This window comes from Dipodomys spectabilis, unplaced genomic scaffold (assembly GCF_019054845.1).
Source record: "Dipodomys spectabilis isolate Male_0828 unplaced genomic scaffold, ASM1905484v1 ptg000081l, whole genome shotgun sequence".
Taxonomy (NCBI): Eukaryota; Metazoa; Chordata; class Mammalia; order Rodentia; family Heteromyidae; genus Dipodomys; species Dipodomys spectabilis.
Genome location: NW_024870758.1, coordinates 6912198 through 6933498, shown reverse-complemented (window position 1 = coordinate 6933498; position 21301 = coordinate 6912198). Strand labels below are relative to the sequence as shown.

General features: G+C 32.5%; 1 protein-coding gene across 1 annotated transcript in view; it reads left to right on the top strand.

Moving 5' to 3' along the window:
* Nucleotides 1-21301, top strand: part of Lrp1b (LDL receptor related protein 1B) — a 1466647-nt gene that overhangs the window by 1101168 nt on the left and 344178 nt on the right. The window contains 1 exon segment of the mRNA XM_042683428.1: nucleotides 20390-20579. Within this exon segment, the coding sequence (XP_042539362.1) occupies nucleotides 20390-20579 (190 nt within the window).

The window sequence follows — 21301 nt, the reverse complement described above, 5'->3', positions numbered from 1 at the left end:
AGGAACACAGAGGAAGGGTAAAGAATTAATTAAAGTTCTAATGGCATAATCGGTAGTATGTGTGAACTGTTAAAATATTTTCTCAGATGTTTTATGGCTGGTGAGACATCATCTTCACCTGAGCCATTGACTACTGACCACCTGCTCTCTATTACTCTAACATTATATAAGCCAACTGACAGAAGCCATCATGTGTCTCCAGTGATTGGACTACTGAAGCAATTGACAGACAGTTACCACAAGGTAAACTGTGAAAGCTAAATACTATGGCAAATAGTAACTCAAGCAGGTGTTTAATGGAGAAATTCTATTAAAACCCCCCAGAAGTTGCAAACTGAATGTATTGTTTATGCATATTTTTATGGCGTTCACTTTGTTATATGTTTGAAGACTCGCTTTAAAATCACTATGGTCTGTCATACATCTGCAATTACCTAAATGAGGTTGCAACTTGAGTCCTAAAACATATTGTACTCTGTACAGAATGCTTGTTATATAAGGAATTTTTTGGTGCTGAACCAAGATCAGTTGAAAAAGTAAACTTGGTAGTACTGTACCTTAAATTGATATATTCCTAAAAACTCAAAGAGGAAAATAAACTTTTTTATTTACTTTTTTTGTTATTGTCAAGGTGATATACATAGGGTTACAGTTATGTAAGCAAGTTAATGAATGCTTTTCTTGTCAAACTTGTTACCCCTTCCTCCAGTTTTCTCCCACTTTCCCTCTCACTTGAAATTAGAAGGAAAAATAGTGATTGTTTCATTGAATTAGGGATATTTGTTGCTGTATTGTTTTACCTGATTTTTTTCTAGGTTCTGAGTAACATGGGATTTCTTATATGAATTCTTCAATTATTGATTTGTTGCCTGTCTGTTCTCCAGGAAAGTCAGATGAAGATCAGCATGCCAGTATTTATAGGCTGAATCTCATCTGTGGAATGCAATCCATCTTCGTTAAGTTCAGTAAAAGTGATAGATGGCATTCGGCAGAGTAATGATGTGATCATTCTACCAGCACGTCTTTAAATCATAAGCTGTTGCTTTCTGTTGTATAGATATTTAATCAGTTATATACCCCATTACTGATTTAATTCAGAATGTCAGTAGCAGTTGAATAATGTGAATATTTGTACATTAATATCATATTGTATTAATGCTCCCTTCATTTAAGTGTGGTATTCGTTTCAAAATAAACTGTTGCTTCATGCCTAGAATAAATTTAATGGATGTGGTACTCATCAAACACCTGTGGTTTAGTTGAGGGTTTTAGTGAAAAAAAAATTTCTTCATATCTATGTCAGAATTTCCCTGAATCATTGGATTTTATAGTAGTATCCATATTTTCTGTGAAGACCCAAAAATCTTAATTTATAACCAATGTATATACAAATTATTTTTCCAGTTCTACAGCTTGAACTCTGGTCTCTGGCTCCATCCTTAAGTTTATTTTGTTTTGTTTGTTTTTGTTGTTGTTGTTGGTGGTGATCATGGGTCCTGAACTCTGGGCCTGGGCACTGCCCCTCAGCTCTTCAGCTCAAGGCTAGCACTCTACCAGTTGATGCCTCTTCCAGCTTTTTCTGCTTATATGGTGCTGAAGAATTGAACCCAGGGCCTCATGCATGCAAGGCAAGCACTCTACCACTCAGCCACAGTCCCAGCCCTTGAGTTTATTTTTTTGTTCAAGTCTAGCACTCTTCCACCTGAGGCAGAGTGTCACAGCTTTTTCTTGAATAGTTTATTGGACAAAAAAGTCTCATGGACTTCCTGGCCAGGCTGATTTTGAACTGTGATCCTCACATCTCAGCCTCCTGAGTAGCTACTATTACAGACATGAGCCCCTGACAGTTATAGTTTAATTTTTAAATTGCAATGGATAAGTGAAAATTGAAGAGAAAAAAATAAAAATCAAGTTTTAAGGTACATAGGCAATCTGGCAACTATTTAATGGAGATGTACTATGTAAACAATGTCAAGTTTATAAGTACTTTCATCTTGCTTTTAAAAAATTATTTCATACATGTAAAGTATGTTTTACTTAGTTATACCTAATTTTAAGGGACTAAAAGTGTTTATCAGTTACTTAATTTTATTTCACGTTTTAGTTCTCAAACTTTTAGAAAGAAATACAATTAAAACAAATTCTCATTTTGGAAAACCAAGAAGCATCATTATATTTTGAAAATGGTTATACTAACTTCATGTAATATCACATTAATTCCAACACTTAGAAATCCACATTTCTGGAAAACTTTAAATTTGCTTTTCAATGGGTGATCATTTATTGCATAATGGTAACAATATGGCTTTATTTACAATGAGAAAACACCAACACCTCCAGAGATGTATGAAATAATGCATATTACAAACCCTTTATTTACTATGGTTTTATGTATATGTATTAAGATAAAAATCACTATAAATTGGAGCAGTTAAAAATAATCATAAAACATAAACAATGAGAACATATAAAAATTTAAACAATAGGTTATTATATTGTTAATGCAATTCTAGCTCTTAAAAGAATCAAAAACAGGGGCTGGGAAGGTGGCTCAGTGGTAGAGTGCTTGCCTTGCATGCCTGAGGCCCTGGGTTCGATTCCTTAGCACCACATAAGCAAAAAGAAAAAAGCCAGAAGTGGCGCTGTGGCTCAAGTGGTAGACTACTAGCCTTGAGCTGAAGAGCTGAGGGACAGCACCCAGGCCCAGAGTTCAGGCCCACAACCGGACCCCCCCCACAAAAAAAATAATCAAAAACAATATTCATATTCTGGGATTGCAGTTGACCACAAGTAAGTAAAACATTGAATAAAAGAAACAAAGTAGAGATAAGAGATATCTAATGTAATTGGGCTATTGTTATTGTTGTTGTTGTCATAATTATTATAATAATTATTATGAAATTCTGTCTCTCATTGCCTAGACAGTGTAGCAGAGGGGACAATTGTAACTTCCTCAAAGGAAACTGGGAAGTTTTCACTAGGAAGTGTGTACTATATCTTTGAATTCTATATACGTAGTAGTTGTGTACAGATTACACTGATTGATAGACTAAAAAATCTTCACTTAATCTCATTGAATTTTTGAGTTTCATCCCATTTCTTTTCTTTTTTTTATAACATTTTAACTTTTTTAAACATCATCACACTCTGTTTGGTTTGGAAATGGCCTGGCACTGTTACATGAGTCCACCAAGCTATTTTTGCTTAATTATTTTGTTGTTATGATCTTTAAGAATTTGAACAAAGGTTTCTACTCAACACATCAGGTTGTTAGTATAATACATCTTAATAAATGTCAGCCCTTTTTTCATGCTCCCCTTCTGTCCCAACCCTAACCACTGCCTCATTAGTCTAGTTCAGTTTTCAAATATATGCATTGAACGTTATGGCTGCATTCTTTCATTCTTCCCATCTCCATCTACTTCTTTCCTCCATGACCTCATCACCCACAGACATCTGAAGGTTCAGCTTCCTCCTGTTCATTTTATTTTAAATTAAGATTCATCATCTCAGAAGATTATACTGATATTTTGTATACCTTAGACCTTAAAGAAAATATGATAGACTGTGATGACTCTCAGTCGTTGATCTAGGGAATGCAAGGTGGGAAAGAGGGAAATGGGTGTTTTGATTGCATTAAATCATGATAGGTTTTAAGCTTCTAAGAAAATTTTATGGTGTTTAAAAATGCCTATAATAAAGGCCTGCAGTAGCTACTTAATCATTCCACCATTGATCATATTTGTTTTATATTCTTTTGTCATGAGAACTTTCTTATTTTTATTTAGGTCAAAGTTTCCCCTCCCCACTCCCTTCCAGTGAATGTCCTGCATTATTTAAAGTGGTAGAAGGATACCATGTTGTTTTGGTTTTGTTGTAAGGTGTTGTAAGCGTCTGCATCACCCCAATAATGCTAACATTTATTTTCATAAAGTTTCTTGTTTTGAATAAACCATACATTATCAGGAAATGATCTCTCATATCTTTGTAATCCACTTAGTGCAATAAAGAAGCTGCTGTTATTAATTCATTTTATGAGTGAGGACTCTGTTCTAGTCAGTAAGATAGTAACAATGATCTGAAGAAGAATTAACTTTGCTATGATCAAAATTCACCTGAGGTTCATCTGACTTACACTGTAACAAATTTTCTTTTTTTTTTTTTTTTAACCCCCCCCGTGTAACAAATTTTCAACCACACCAATCTACCTTTGCCTCATTTATTCATATGTGTGTGTTTATAATATACATACATTTCATCAGATTTTAGATAGCTATCAATACATGTATGTCAAATAACAACATGATCGAGGCTGCAATTGTTATATATTCAGCTTTTGTACCCTTTAGCTATGAAGTAATGTATGGATATACAAATTGCACTATAAGAGGTTAGGGATCTGCAATTGGATTTTATGTTCTTCTATATCAGGCTTGTTACTTAGATGCTAGGTAATGACCTTTTTTCAAACAGAATATAATTGTTCTCCATGAACACTTTAAGATGTTTTACATATTTATTATTATGATCTTCATCCTGAGACCTCTGTCATTCTAACTTGGATGTCCATCAGTCCTATTGAAGAGTCTCTGATAGTATCCGAAACTCTCCAGATCCCATTTTTTTTCCTAATAAGATTAACCACTGCAATCACTCCAACTTAGAAATAAAGTTTTTTAAATTTCTCTTTTAAAAAATTGCTTTGAGTGGTCCATTTTTGGGCGGAGTGGAGGAACATGTATTCACAAATGCAATATTTTAGATTTTACTGATTTGTTTTTGTTTTTGTTTTTCTAATGTGTTTGGAGTTACATGATCAAATACTTATGTACAAGGAATATTCCTTACCTACAAAGAATATTTCCATTTCTAATTTATTTCCTTTATTTAATGACTAATACAGGCAAATGATTATTACATATATAATACATTTATACATAATATAATACATACATAGTCTCTAATGTATTTTATAGTTTTATTCTTATTATTTTATTTTATTATTCTTATATGCTTATTATCATAAAATTTTATTATTTATTAGGTATTTCATTAATTATGAAATTATTACTGTTTTCCACACATGTTACATTTTACATACATGAGGATCTTCAAAAAAATGTGAAATTCTATTCATTTTGCACATTATAAAATTATCATATTCATTTGATAGATCTGATGTTTATTATTATTTTTCCCAATCTTTATATTTATTTTTGCCATTGGTCATCTTATACAATTCTCATTTCCTCATAAATTTCATTTTTCTCTTCTTTTGCTTCATCCAGTTTTAGTATATTTTAATAAAAACATTTCTTCATTCTCTTCTATCAATATATATGTATATTTGTACATATGCATATATATAGTTATATATATGCATATTAAGACTTTGTTTTTATTGTTATTGTAAAGGTGATTGATGTTCACAGGTTCACAGTTATATGAGTCAGGTAGAGTACAATTCTTTTTGAACCATATCTCCTCGAACATTGTTACCTCCTCCTTTGTTTTCTCCTACCATCCCTCCCTTCCCCACCTCCTCAACCCCCCCAAAGTTGTAAAGTTCCTTTTCAACACAGTGTCTTGTCATCTCATTATTACAATGGGTCAACCTATATCCTTATTTCAGCATTTTGTTATTTCCCTTCCCCTCCCCAAATTAAAAAATATATATACAAGATTCAGGGCACAGGAATCAAATACAGTGAAAACAAGGGTTACTCTCAATTTTTCCTTCCTGTTCACCACCCAAAAGGTGTATAGTTCATTTTCCACATAGTGTCTGTTATCACTGTTATATTTTTTCACCCTTATTCCACATTTGTTTCCCTCCTTACACTCATAAATACAAATTAAAAAAAATAAAAGAAAAAGAAAATAAAAACAGCCGCAGTAGCAGCAGAAACAACAAAAACAAGAAACTCTTGTTTCTTTTTCTTGGAGTTCATTTCATAAAATATTATTTTATATGATTATATGCATGTAGCTATTAAGCTTTTATCATCTACTTGTATTCATTTCCTCTGACCTCAATGTATCAATGTCTAGATACCTATATTGTTTATCATGTCCATATAGGTGTATATAATATGTCCATACTATATATTCATATATTTAATGATTCAGTGTGTTTACTTTTAGATTTATAATCACTCAGTGTGTTTACTTTTAGATTGATAGGCACATTCTAGCTACAACAAAAGAGGAAACTGTGAAATCTATGTTTCTTTTGGTCTGGTTGACTTTGCTTAATATATTTTTTTCCAAATTTTTCAATTTCCTTGTGAATGGGGCAATTTTGCTCTTTCTGATGGAAGCATAGATTTCTATTGTGTACATATACCACATTTTCTTGATCCATTAAACTCCTGAGAGGCATCTGGGTGATTCCATATCTTAGCCATGGTAAATAATTCTGCAATGAGTATGGTTGTACTGGTGGCCAGGTTTATGGTCATTTGGGTAAATGTCCAGGAATTTGATTGGTTTTATGTTTAGTCTTTTAAGGAATCTCCCTAATGCTATCCAGCATAGTTGAACAAGTTTATATTCCAACCAATGGTGTAATAGAGTTCCTTTTTGGCAACACCTTCACCAGTATTTTATAATGACCATTCTAACTAAGATGAGGTGGAATCTCAATGTGGTTTTGATTTGCATTTATTTTATTGCCAGAGATGTTGAACATTTCTTCATGTGTCTATTGGCCATTCTTCTGGAATTCTCTCTGAGAATTTTCTCACTTTAGCCCATTTATTGATTGAGTTGTTGAGTTTATGAAGGTTTTTTTTGGGGGGGCGTTAATTTTTCAGTTCTAAATATATATTAATATTACGCCCTTTTCTGATGCAAAGCTGGTAAATATTTTTCCATTCTGTAGAATTTATTTTTTCTTAATTCTCTTCTTTTCTACTAATATATATGCATTTATTTTCATATATCAAATTAATTCTTTTTTTTTAAATTTTTAATATATATTTTTATTGTAAAGATAATGTATAGAGGAGTTACAATGACAAGAGTAAGGTAATGAGTCCATTTCCTGTCGAACAGTTACCCCCTCCTTTGTTTTTTCCCTACCATCCCTTGCCTCTTCACCTCCCCAACTCCTCTCTCCCCCTGTGAAGTTGTAAATTTCGTTTTCAACATAGTGTCGTGTACATATCATTGTTACAATTAATAAACAAGCTATTAAAATTAACAGGGAATAAAAACAATGCTGTTTATGCTATGACCCAAAATATGAAATACTAGAAGAAATTTTTACTTATACCTGGGAAAGGTCAGTGAAATGACATCATTTAAATAACATTAGGGAAACAAGTTAGTGGGAATACATACAATAATCATGGATACAAACATAAAGTAGTATGAAATCTAGTTTTTCAATCTGTACCCCCAGGGCAAACAAATTTTTAGCTGTAAGTTTTTACTTTGTCAATTTTGACAGACATATCTGACAGAAAGTCTTAATCAAATTAATTCTTAAACGTGTTTAGTTTTACTTATTATTTTATTTACTAAGTAGTAAATAATGATGAATTAGATGAATATTTAAGATGTACATATACTTTCATAATGAAAATTCAAACAACAAACTCTTCTTCAAATTGAGTTTCAAGAAAAAGTTTAAACTGCCACAACTAACATTTTCCTCACAAGACTTCCTAATTGTATAGCATATTTTAATTCTACTTAAATATCTAATTGTTTAATTCTCATATCTAAACAGTCATTAATAGTTTTCAACTCCTCTTATTTAGGATTATTATTAAGGATCAGTGATAAGTTAAAATAAAAATTAAATATTAATCTGAGAAATGTCTATTTCTCAGACTGGAAATAATTCTTTTATCATAAATAATAGTTATAAGTATTTTCTTGAGACTAAGAATGTTAATTATCCCTTTATAAAATAGCTTTATTTATTTATTTTTTTATTTTGTGTGCTGGTTGTGGAACTTTAACTCAGCCTGAGCATTGTCCCTGAGCTTTATTTATTTATTTATTTATTTTTATTGTGAAAATACTGTACAGAGGAGTTACAATTACATGGGCAAGATAAAATTTTGCTCAAAGCAAGTGCTCTACCACTTGAGCCACAGATCCACTTCCAGATTTATGTTGATTAATTAAGGATAAGAGTGTCAGATTAATTAAGGATAAGAGTGTCATGGGCTTTGTGTCCCCTGGCTATTTTCAAACCACAGTCATCAAATCACAAGCTCCTCAATAGTGAAGATCGCAGATGGGAGTCACCATTGCCTGTCTTATCCTCTTTTTAAGTTATTTTTGGTGAGGCAGCATGCTGTAGAGGGGCTCCTGCAAATATAATGAGAAAAATAAAATATGCTATACAATTAGGAAGTCTTGTGAGCAAAAATATAGTTGTGGCAATATAAACTTTTTTTTTGAAATTCAGTTTGAAGAAACTCAGTTTGACACTTTCAAGGATAGCTACATTTAGAATTTGAGTAGAGGGCTTATTAACAAAAGATATAAGGAAGGAAATAGCAGTAAAATAATGAGAAGCTTGCCATTTGACAAACAAACAAAAAAAAACAAACAGCTCTCCATGGTGCAAACTGAGGCTTCTGAAAACTAAAAGGAAGAAAATGACCATTGGGTTCAACAATGTAGTTAGTTAGAAATAACCAAATTGTTATTATTAGTATCTATTGCAGAAATAATGCTTATGATGATATTTGGTGAAAGGCAATAGCTATGTTGCTGTTGAAGAACATGTTAGAAATTATGGCCTAAAGTTTAATGAGAGATGAGAATTCTTTGAACGATACACTTGAATTTGGTTCATGCCTGTAATATTAGCAACTTGAGAGACTGAGAAATTGAAAGAATGGGAGCAACTTGGTTTGAGGCCACCCTGGGCAGAAGAGTTTACATGACCCTTCTAGATTCACAATGAGTACAGTGGCACATGTTACCATCCCAAGATGCATGGGAAGCTGATATTAGAAGGGTCATGGTGAACAGCCAGCTTGCGTACATTAATTCCGAGTCTCCATCTCCAGAATGCAAGCTAGATGTGGTGGTTGGCATGAGCTTGTGATCCCAACGATGATGGGAAGCCTAAAAGTACAGTGGGTTGGGACTCAGGAGGAAACCGTGGCAGGAAGGAAGAACCAATGAAAACTAAGGCTAAATATGTGGTTCAGTGATATTGCCTCAATCTGTGTTCAAACCCTAGAACCACTAAGAAAACCATCATTTGAGAAGTTGCCCAATGAATGAAACAAGAATGGAAGAGTAGCTGGATGGGATTGTTAATCATGGGTACTATAACTTAGTATTATGATGACATTCTAGTAAAATGCACGTTTTTATAGGGAAGAGGAAAAACAAAAAGATATATACATTTCAGAAGGATAGAGACAAGTTTACCCACAACACAAATGATGTGGATTCTCTTATAGTAAGAATTCATACATTTTCTTAGCTGAAAGAGAAGAAATAGCAGGGAAAAAAATAGACGTAGATTTGTAGGCTTGATAGCTTGAGATAAAGAGAATGTTTCTTATAATGAATTTCACTACTCAAAGAAAGTGCTCTGGAATCATTGTAAATAATTTACTCAATTTCATTATTTTATGTTTTTAAATATAAGTTTCTTTTTAAAATGTAAAGATTATCTATAATAGTAACATTAGGAAACCAGAAAAATTATGAAAGGGGAGGATTATGACATTGACCTTGTCAAATAGGTTTGCTTGATTTTGTAAATGCACTTTGAGTCCCTGTTAAATAGTAAATGATTTCCAGTAATCTGCAATTATACTACTTAAACACTGAATTCCTTTTATTTCTGAATTATTAATCATTTAATCATTCATCTTGTTAGGTTCTTCTTGAAACCCTGATAACAAAAACTCTGATATATAAATGCAAATGAATATACAAAATTGTAATATTCTAATGAATATTAAAACTCAAATCAATATTTTAAAAAATTCCCTATAAAGAGGAACTTTTTAATTTTTTCCATTTTTTTTCTGTAGATCAACAACTACAGCTTGTCTGGTGAAGAATAGTTTTATATACATTTTTTTAAGAGGAAAAGGAATTTGGAGACAAATCAAAATGGTGTACACTTACTCTTGATAATACAAATTTATTTTAAAAATATGGACTTGAGGGCTGGGAAGTGGCTCAGTGGTAGAGCGCTTGCCTTGCATGCTCGAGGCCCTGGGTTCGATTCCTCAGCACCACATAAGCAAAAAGAAAAAAGCCGGAAGTGGCGCTGTGGCTCAAGTGGTAAAGCGCTAGCCTTGAGCTGAAGAGCTGAGGGACAGCGCCCAGGCCCAGAGTTCAGACCCCATGACCGGACCCCCCAAAAAAAATTTAAAAAAAATATGGACTTGAGCTTACTTTTTCTAAGTATTATACTAATTTAAGGAAAGGATTATTGTTTGAGTTATTTGTATATAACATACAGGCCTATATATTGGATCAAGTTATGTAAAAGAACAAATTCTTCATCAATATTTGGAAGTTTGACTTCTACTGTGACTCCTTAGTCTGGAACCAAACAGCTTTTAAAAGTCAAGAACTGGCAAAGCATCTGGAGGTTTTCAGTTATAACAGTTCTTACATTCCATGTTTCTTAATAAAAATTTTCATTCATTTTTTGGAATTGAAAAGGATACAACAGATAATTTTGCTGAATCAGTATGACCTAGAAGAGATGATATTGATTCAAACCAGAGTGAAAGCAAAAAGTCATACAGAAACAGATTCTGATCAGAGACAATGGGTTGTTTTTATTTTGAACATGGGAATAAGCAGAAAAACAATGTTACTGACATGTAAGAAGCAAAGGTACAGGGGAAAGAAAAAGACCACTCATAATACTAGACCCAAAGTCTGAAATGCAAAAGACTAATAAAGTCAAGGAAGGAAAAATGAAGAAAGATAGACTTAAAATGTACATATTAATGGTTGGACGAAATTCTGTGTTTCTTATGCAGATGTCAAAATTGTAACAATTCCTTACTACAATACAATTAGGGGACACTTGTCTCAGACGGGAATCAAAAGAGCTCCATAGCTGCAATAAATGTTACCTATATGTGTTCTAGTTAAGTATGTTCATAGCATTTCATACTTAGAGATGAATGTATCTATCAGAAAATAGCTCATATGCAGGATATTCAACACAGTTCTGTTCAGGGACCAAATACCAATATGTTATTGTTAGATTTTCCCAAAGCCCTCATTTCAAAAAATCCCTCAAGATTATATTCTGAACCTTTTTTCATCTTTTCTACTTGTGAATAACAAATGCCTGCAGTTTATGCTCCATTAAAAATAACAGAATATGATAGCACATAATAAAGCATCAATTGTTAATTACTTAGGAAGGTATCCTCTGAAGGGCATTATTTACGGAGACTACTAAAACACAGAACACCTGGAGACAGTGTTTTCTCACAGAAACATGTATTTGGTAATGAAATATAAAGACACCAGGGTCTTAGTTTGGCTAAGAAGACCCTACTGATTTCTCTCAAATAACACTATGGGATTATTATCTATTCTAGCTGCTTATAACTGCATCTCTGTTGGGCTTGTTTTACATCATGTGAATTGTTCTGATAAAAACTAGATATTATACCAGAACGTGCAAATGAGCATAGAAACTGTTTTCTTAAGAATGCCTTTGTCTGAAGATCTACTTCATTCCCTTGAAGGAAATAAAGATGAATTCTAAATCAGTTTTTTATTATGTATCTTAAGAGTATTTATAGATTAACTGGTCAACTCAATTGGCCATGGCATATGTACTTCACTGGGAGTACTGATTATATTCTAACATTAATTTTTGTACTTATTACTTCCCTCTGATTCTTCCAGAAGGATTGTCACAATGGTAGCCATTGTGAAAGTATGTCTGAATTTCCATAATTTTCAGATGACTCTGGACTCCTGGCTGACACTAGATCTTCCCTGCTTTTAAACATGAAAATAAACAAAACCAAAACACTGCATAAGACCAAATTTCTGCCACTTAAAAGCTTCAAGCTGTTTCTCTATACATCAATACTCTTTTAGAGCAAGTTGTACCTTTGTTCTCCAAAAAACCCAAACAAACAAATAAATAAAACTAGTTTGTTATTCAATGTAAAGATTCTTTTGACCTGTAAATATTTGAGTAGCTCAGCTTCAAGGGAATTAAAACTGTTCAAAGGATGATAAATAAGAGCCTTGTAGACAATAGAATGATATCTAGGCAAACAAGTTAGGATGGCAGTGGTTGAACAACTATAATAATAAATACAAAAGAAAGGAAAAGTAGAATTGTTACCTACTCTAACATTTTCATCTTCACTTGTGAGCTGCATAAGGACCAAAATTTAATGGGCCTACATTCATGAAGGAGGCTTTATAGCAATGTTTTGGCCGTGAGAAAAATAACAATTTCTCATTTTCAAGGGTAATACACTTTTATAAATGCTTTTTTTTTTTATTTTGTCAGTCGTGGGCCCAGAACTCTCGGCCTGGGCGCTGTCCCTTAGCTCTTCAGCTCAAGGTGAGCACACTACCACTTGAGCCACAGTGCCATCTCAAGTTTTCTGAGTGGTTTATTGGAGGTAAGTCTCAAGGCTTTTTCTGTCTGGGTGGGCTTTGAACCAGGATCCTCAGATCTCAGCCTCCTGAATACCTAAGATTACAGGCATGAGCCACTGGCGCTCAGCTTGCAAATGCTTTTTTATCTTGGGCACAGGTGGCTCACGGCTGTAATCCTAGCTACTCAGGAGGCTAAGATCTGAGGGTCAAGGTTCAAAGCCAGCCCAGGCAGGAAAGTCCACAAGACTCTAATCTTAAATTAACCACCAGCAAACTGGAGGTGGCTTTGAGGCTCAAGTAGTACAGTGCTCCCTTTGAGCTTAAAAGCTGAGGGACAGTACCCAGACCCAGAGTTCAAGCCCCAAGACAGACAAAAAAAAAATGCTCTGTTATCCCTTTTCCATTATATATTCTTACTGGTTATTTTGTACTCAATAAAGTATTGATTTTGAATTATTTCTTTATTACTACTACCTTACTGAATTCATTGGTCTTCTATGTGTTCAGGCACAAGAAAGTAATGACATTTGTTTCTTTACAATAGAAATGTTCCTTGTTTAACATTTTAGAATATAATATATTTATAAATTGGTTTAGCTGTCTTATAATCTTAACATGGTACAATGGTTAAAATGTTATAAATGGATAGGCCAAGGGAAAAGTCTGGTGGTACAAAGAAATTATTTTGGTCTGCATGAGATGAATATCAATGCGCAAATATTTCACAAACAGTACTGGAACATCCAATATAATGAATATTAGTATTCTCTATCTGTTTAAATGCCCCGATGTATAACCAAATTGTCTTAAATTATCTGAGGGAAAAATAAAAAATATTTTAAATTATCAACAGTATATTTATTAATATATGGAGAAAAAAGAAAATATGATTCATGCTCATTTATAAACCCAAGGGGATGGACTCTAAACATTGTAAGCAGTCTTTATTCAAAGCTGTAACAGTTCAGTTTTCAGTTGACAGGTCAGAAAGAAGAAAATAACTCAGGACACAATCTGTAAAGCATCAGAATAACATAAACTTTAGAACTTGACTAAGTATTTAGATTTTCTAAAATGTCTTTACTGAGAAATCATTAAACAATGTACACATGTATTAAGAGAGTTTTGTATATGTATAAAGACAAATATATGTACTTTCTTACATATATACAGACATAATTAGGAGTTGAAGGAGTTTCTTTTGTACTTCACGATAATCCTAGTTTTTTTTTGTTGTTGTTTTGTTTTTTTGTCAGTCATGGGGCTTGAACCCTGGGCCCTGTCTCTCAGCTCTAAAGCTCAAGGCAAGCACACTACCTCTTGAGCCACAGCACCACTTCCGGTTTTCTGGTGGTTAATTGGAGATAAGAGTTTTATGGACTACTTTCCTGAACTCGCTGGCTTTCAACCGAGATCCTCAGATTTCAGCCTCCTAAGTAGCTAAGATTACAGGCATGAGCCACCAGCACCCAGCTTCCTGGGTTTTAATTTGAGACCTTCTAAGGTAGAAATTAAATTAGACTGTCTCAAAAATAATTAGTAAGGGTCTGTTAATGTGACCCATTTGTAGAGTGCTTGCCTATCATGCATGAAGTCCTGGGTTCAATTCTTCAGTACTACATTAACAGAAAAATCCAGAAGCGGCACGCTCGCTCAGCTAGTAGAGTCCTAGCCTTGAGCAAAAGAAGTTCAGAGACAGTGCCCAGGCCCTGAGTTCAAGCCCCAGGACTGCCAATCTAAAAAAAAAAAAAAACTAGCGAAGAAATGTACTCATTACCTGACTTATGGAAGTGTAATCCTTCCATATTGCTTCTTTACATCATCTTTATAATAATAATATTTTTTATGTTAAAAAAATTAAAAACATGCCACAGATGCATAGGTTAAGTGGTAAAGTGCTAACATGAGGCACCAGTAAAAACATAAGTAAGAAAAATAAATACAAACAGTGTTTGTCAAATGAAAATTCGTACAACTAAAAGTTTGTACAGCTGAATTACTCCTATTCTTTCATCATTCTATTCTTTTCATGAATATAGTTTCCAGGGCTACTTTATTGAGATAAAATTCTCATCTTACACAAGACAGTGGTTTTAAATATCACCATCTTTAATAGGAGAACACATTCATCATTGCTTAAAATCAAACCCACCAAAATTAGCAGTGTATTCTTACTACACCCTACTCTCCATGTTTCCCAATTGTTGGTGATCCCTAATTTGCTCTTGTTTTTAAAGATTTTCCTGGATATTTCATGCAAATGTAATTATAATGAATAGTGCTTTATGACTTACTTTTTGTTTTAGCTTAAACCAGCTTATAGTTCCTACATTGTCTTTTTGCAAATACCTTCCATTTTTATGGTCTTGAATAACATGTCATTGTATGTATATATCACATTTTATTCAACCATCCATCTGTTGATAAATACGGATTATTTCTAATTTGAGTTTCTATGAATACATGAGACAAAGGACAAGGGAGGAACCAAGGCAACATATAAGACAACTTGGGGGGCATGTCTGGAGGAGAGGGAAAGTAGGAGAAAAATGAGGGAGGGGGAAACAAGTTCAACAAGAAATACACTTATTATCTTACTTATTTAACTGTAATCCATCTGTGCTTCACCTTGACAATATAAACAAACAAACAAACAAATAAATCTACTGTTAAGTTGCATACATGTGGGTATCTGTTTTCATTTATTTTGAGTGTATACATAGCATGGAACACATACATCATTTGGTAACTCTGTTTAACATTTTTGAGAAGTTAAAAGAGGTTTTACAACAACATTGAAGCAGCAGTGTATGAGATTTCAAATCATTCTCTTTTTTCACAAAATGTCTCTTCTTCATTATAGTCGTCAGAGAAAATGGGAAGTATGGTTTTCATTTTTATTTTTTCTGTTACCTACATATGTTGAACAACTGTATATATCAGCCATTTGCATGATTTCTTTTTCTTTTTTTTTTTTTTTCAGGTAAGGGGTAGGTTTATTCAGTAGACCTGCAGGGACCAGGCAAAGTTGGCACTGCACGCGGCTGGCAAAAGAAAGAGAGCTGGGAAAGAGAGAGAGGAAAGAGCTAGAAAAGAGCAGAGAGAGAGCAGAGAGAGCAGAGAAAGAGCAGAGAGAGAGAAAAGAGAGAGAGAAAAGAGAGAGAGCAGAGAGAGAGCCGAGAGCAGAGAAAGCTAGAAAAGAACAGAGAGCTGCATGATTTCTTTAGAAAAATATCTACTCTATTTCCTCAGTTTTTAGTCATATTGTTTGTTTCTTTGTTGTTTACATGTAAGAGCTTTTAAAATATACCCTGAATATAAGTGCATTAGATACAAATGATTTTCAAATAGTTTCTCTGATTCTCTGAATTGGCTTGTATTTTCTAGTGATATTTTCTCTTAAAGCACAGTTTTAAATTTGGTTGAAATTCAATTAATCTGTTTTACTATTTGTCCTTTATATTTTATCATGTGCAAGGATTCTTTGCCTAATCCATGCTCATGAAGATTTTTCTCCAGATTTTATCATAAAAATTGTATAGCTGGCTTTCTATACTTGATATATTATATGCATACACTTTATATAATATATATTATATATTGATTTACATTTGAAGAAGTGATACAGAAGCAAGCTTTGTCATGTGCACAAGCATCTCTTAAACACCATCTGTCAAAGGTAGTTTTTCCTCGTAAAATATATTATTCTAATTTTTTATTACTCTCTCATAGTAGGTTTCTTTGGGATTGCAACTATTTAGCATTGTGAACAATAGTATATAATTAAGTTATACTGAAACAGCACAGATTTATAGCACATAGCATGACAGTAACAATGTTTCATGGTTTAATATTCATTTCCATGTTGATGATTATATATGTTTCCTTTCCCCTTTTTGTAGCTCACTAGGAGAGATCCAGGGAGCCTCTAATAATTTGATAGTAAGCCAAAACTGTGTATATAAAAGAACATGTCACCTACAAGTTGGTACAGTTTTACTTCTTCCATTACAATCTGTATTCTTTATCTCTGTTTCTGTGTGTGTGTGTGTGTGTGTGTGTGTGTGTTTCTGTGCGTATGTGTGTGTGTATGCCTCTCTCTCTTCTATTTATCATTATTTTTTCTTTTACTCTTTTTTGTACTTTTTTATACTCTTTTTTTAATTTTATAATTATCCGTGGAAATATTTTTAATGCAAGTTAAATAAAAAATCCTTCTCTTGTTCATGGTTGGGGATTGAAAATATTTACTCATTTGTTTATTGTTTCTTTTTGATAATTAAATAAGAAATACTTGAACCTGAATGGTTTTTTTTAATTATATTATCCTTTTCAGGAAGTATTCTTCTATTCCTGGATTACTGAATAGCATTTGTGGTGAAAGGTTATTGCATTTTATTTAACCAATTTAAAATTTATTGATGTAAATTGCTTGACTCATGAGTTGGGTACAGCAGAAAGAAGGAAGAAGATTTGTTAAATAGTATCATAGATAGGATCTGACAAACTAACATTAAATAAATAAAAAGGAAAACATTTCTTAGGTATAAAGCAAATGAAAGATAGTTATACTACTTGTAAAAAGATCAACAACAGGTCTAGGTTATGATCTGAACACAGGATCTTGAGTCTTTGGAAACTTCAGTGTAGAATGTTATGTCTAGACATTTCTAATTTTAACTTGGCACGAGTTAGAAATCATAATACAAATTACTTGAACCTTCCAAAATTGTTGTATTTACACCAGGGATATTATTTCAAACTGCAGCTGTTGATACTTTAGCCTTAAAGAACAAGCCAATGAGTAAGATAGAAGCACATTTTATAAGAAAGTAAATGTAGCACATTCAATACCAGGTCATTTTGACCCCTTGCAGCTCGATATATCTGTATGTCTAGGCTCAACTAGAGCAACAACAGAATTTTGACAATGTGACTACCTATCAAAGTGTCCTGCATTCACTTTACCAATTGATAAGCTCCTATCCTACCTTTAGGACTGTCAATGGACTAGAGGAACTGTTTTATCTTTTCCTGTGTTGATATGATGAATGTGTGTTCTCCAGGAAATGAAATTCTTTGGACAGCTATCAGAGTAGCTAAATACAATTACTAAAATACAAGACATTATTATAGTCATACTTCTGAGTAATTTCCCATTACAGTCAGAGTTCTGTGTAATTTGTCTATTTTTTAGATAAATTTTCCAATGCTCTTACTTTTTTCAGATATATTTTCTATGCTTTTCCTTTTCCCTACACACAACATATCTGAAGTTTTCTCCTTAAAGTTAAGGGTTTTCCCTCTTCTTTCTTTCCTTTCTTCTTTCTTTTTTATTTCTTTGTTTCTTTTATGCAAGGGGTAAAAAAGGTAGTGTTGTTATGGCTCTGCATCCCATTTCCAGTGCAAGTTTTTCCTTGTAATGAAAAGAATGGAGTTTCAGAAACAGCACTGTCATAGTTACAATCTTAATTATGCCAATTCCATAGTTTTTAGTTCGAAGGGTGTTTGACTGTGTATTGATTTTCTGTGTACAATGTTTCAGGTCTATCTGAGTAGTTATTTTATTTTCACTATAAATTGACTCAAATTTCTTACTGTGGCTATTAAACAGATTTAAGAATTTCATTTTTTCAAACACACACTCATACAATAAGTTTTTACACTCTTACTGTATCATGAGTTGGAGAAGGATGTTCTACTTTACAAAATTGCAATAATTGTAATTTTTGTACATTTTATTTGTCTTTTAAAAGCCAAAACACATGTAATTTGTTAGTATTTTAAAGAGCATTTTGAGATACACAAAATCATAAATCATTTAGAAATGCAGCATGTCAGATTATGCACAAGAACTGTTTGATTTTCATCTATTACATAAAGAAAGTAGAAGAGATTATTCCTGGATGATGAGACAGACTAGGCATTTTTGTAGTTCTTAAATTTTGTTAACTATGGAAAAGAAACATCTTCATCTCAATTACCATACCAGCATGCTTCCTTTTGACTGGCAGGGGAAAGACCAGTAAGATGTGCCATGTCAATGAATGGGGATGATACACAATAAATTTATTATTCGTATTTGTTTGCATTTTCTCCAAGAAATCATTTCTCATTCTGCTGCGAAAGATGAAGAATTGTAGTGCTGAAAATACTACCAATAGAATTACTGCATTGTCAAAATGAGTTACAAGTACATAATGCAATGGAATGGAATGAATAATTTATTAGTTAATAATGAAAATACTTTTGACAATTATTAGTTTTTCATGTACTTGTCTCAACTAAAAGCACCGTACAGGTCATATAAAAGTACCTTACTTTTTTAAAATCATGATTGTGTTTTCTAGGTTATCTTGACTTAGCTTCCATTCAAATCATATTTATTATGTGTAAACTGCATGTTCACTGTAAGAGTGGAGGCTGCTCATGTGCAATTTACTGTTTTTACAGTTCTCAAAGTCAAGTAGAATCTAATGATTCATTTACTTGTTTCCATCTCAGTGCAGAAAGATATTAATTAATATGTTATAAAGCCATATCCAAAGTGTTGAGTGTATTAAGTGGGTTAAGAGCATATTATGCAGAATGACCAGGTATGAAAGTATCACTTTAATAGCATCAGTTCTGTGAATAAAAGACTTTTTCATTGAAGGGGAATAATGAAACATGCTTCACATTTATCCAAAACATAAAATACTATGTGTAAAAGTTTGTACAGTTTCTAGAAAATAATACTCAGTAAATGGCAGCAACTAATTTTAATGTTCTTTAGGATTCTGGGATGCTGGCAGAAAATAAACAAGTGACAAAAATTTAATTGCATGAGATAAACATGGTTCAGAAGTATTAATTACAATTTTGCATTCTCTCACACTTCTATTGACCCCCAAATTATATATTTATATATCTTACACATGAAGTCAGCTCTCTTCACCTACTTGCTTTTGTAAGAACTAAAAGCTTTTTTTTGAGAGTCCTCGAGAGTAAAACAATCAAAATCTTTCTTGGTTATAATGTTAATTTCTTATTATTTCTTGAGATGTATGTATCCTTTGCTATACTGAATTTGTTAAGAATAATAATTCTTAAAGGTAATAATGTGAAGGAAAAACTATTTGATTATTCTCTATCATATAATCAAAGCACTTCTATGAAAACACAATAGCTACTCTATTTTCTACATGATTTGAAATACATTTTAAGAATAATTACTCTTGTTTTTCACCTTGCAGAATGTCAGGAAGTATGTAGTACCATTTATCTCTTTCTGACAAACTTCTAAATTGCTATGATGTCAATTTAATTTTATTTATTTATTACCACGTTAATAGCTAAAAATGAAGTACTTGTCACATTAACTTATGGAAATATTGAGTAACTGCATATATGGAGCTGGATTTGTTTTATTTTCCTGTATTATTAAAATTGTGATATGTCTACATTGAGTGAACCTAAAGGTATATAATATTAATAATAAAACTTATTACAATTATATTCAAGTGATGTTGCATATGAATTTTAAATGCATTTCTAAGTTAGATAGAGTCCATATTTTTTAACTAATTGCTAAGAAAAAATAGAAGACCAACATTTTTTCTACATATGGGTTAAAAATTTGTGATTTTTAAATATGAAAATTAAATATTTAATGAAAAATTTTGCAAAAAATATCCTCATGTAAATGTTAGATATAGATAGATAGATAGACAGATAGATGATTTACATTTTTTTCTGTCCAGAATAATGACTTTTTTAAGTAAAAAAATGAAAAATCAATTATTTGTGACTCTCTCATCAGATGTGGGCTCTGTCGAGGGACTTGCTTATCACAGAGCCTGGGACACACTGTACTGGACCAGTTCCACAACCTCATCCATCACTAGACACACAGTGGACCAAACACGACCTGGAGCATTTGACCGAGAAGCCGTCATCACCATGTCGGAGGATGACCACCCACATGTGCTAGCCTTGGATGAATGCCAAAAGTAAGAACTGAATTTTCATTTCTTAATGAAGGTTATATTTGAGAAGAATACTAAAATATATTAATTTTTTAGAGGACTACCATTGAAAATGAAGGTTTCCTGTATTTTTTCTTCATTCATACACTAATTTTAATGAGAGCATTGCAAGTATGAAAAAACACAATCTGAGTTATTTAAATAACAGGTATCTTAAATATGATTTGATAAAAGAAACTTTCAATAGTGAGAAGAAAAATGGAAACAAAATAATGTTGGTACAAGGAATTATACGTTTAAAATGGCATGGTTAATAATATATGTTGAAGCCAAAAGAAAGTTTTAACTTTAATCAGTAATTTAAAACCGAAGTATCCTCAGATGAAATTTCACGAACACAAACACAATGAACACATTATTTTATAGTTCTATTTTCAACTATATATTTGAAAATAGTCTAAGTGCTCTATGTCTGCTGATAAACTGTTCAAACACTTTATGCATGCAAACAAGTCATAACGTGTAAAAGCTGCTACACAATTGAGTAAATTTAAAACAAAGTAAAGTAGGAAAATATGCATTAAGATATCTTAAAAATAGCCAGTTATTTAGAAAATGGGTGCTGCTCTACAAGTTAGGAAAAGAAAACAATATATCGAGTTTCCCTTTAATAAAATATGGTAAGGTGGCTATTTTTTCTTCTCCTAACAAATAACTAACTCAGAGTAATCTAGACTTCTCTGGGA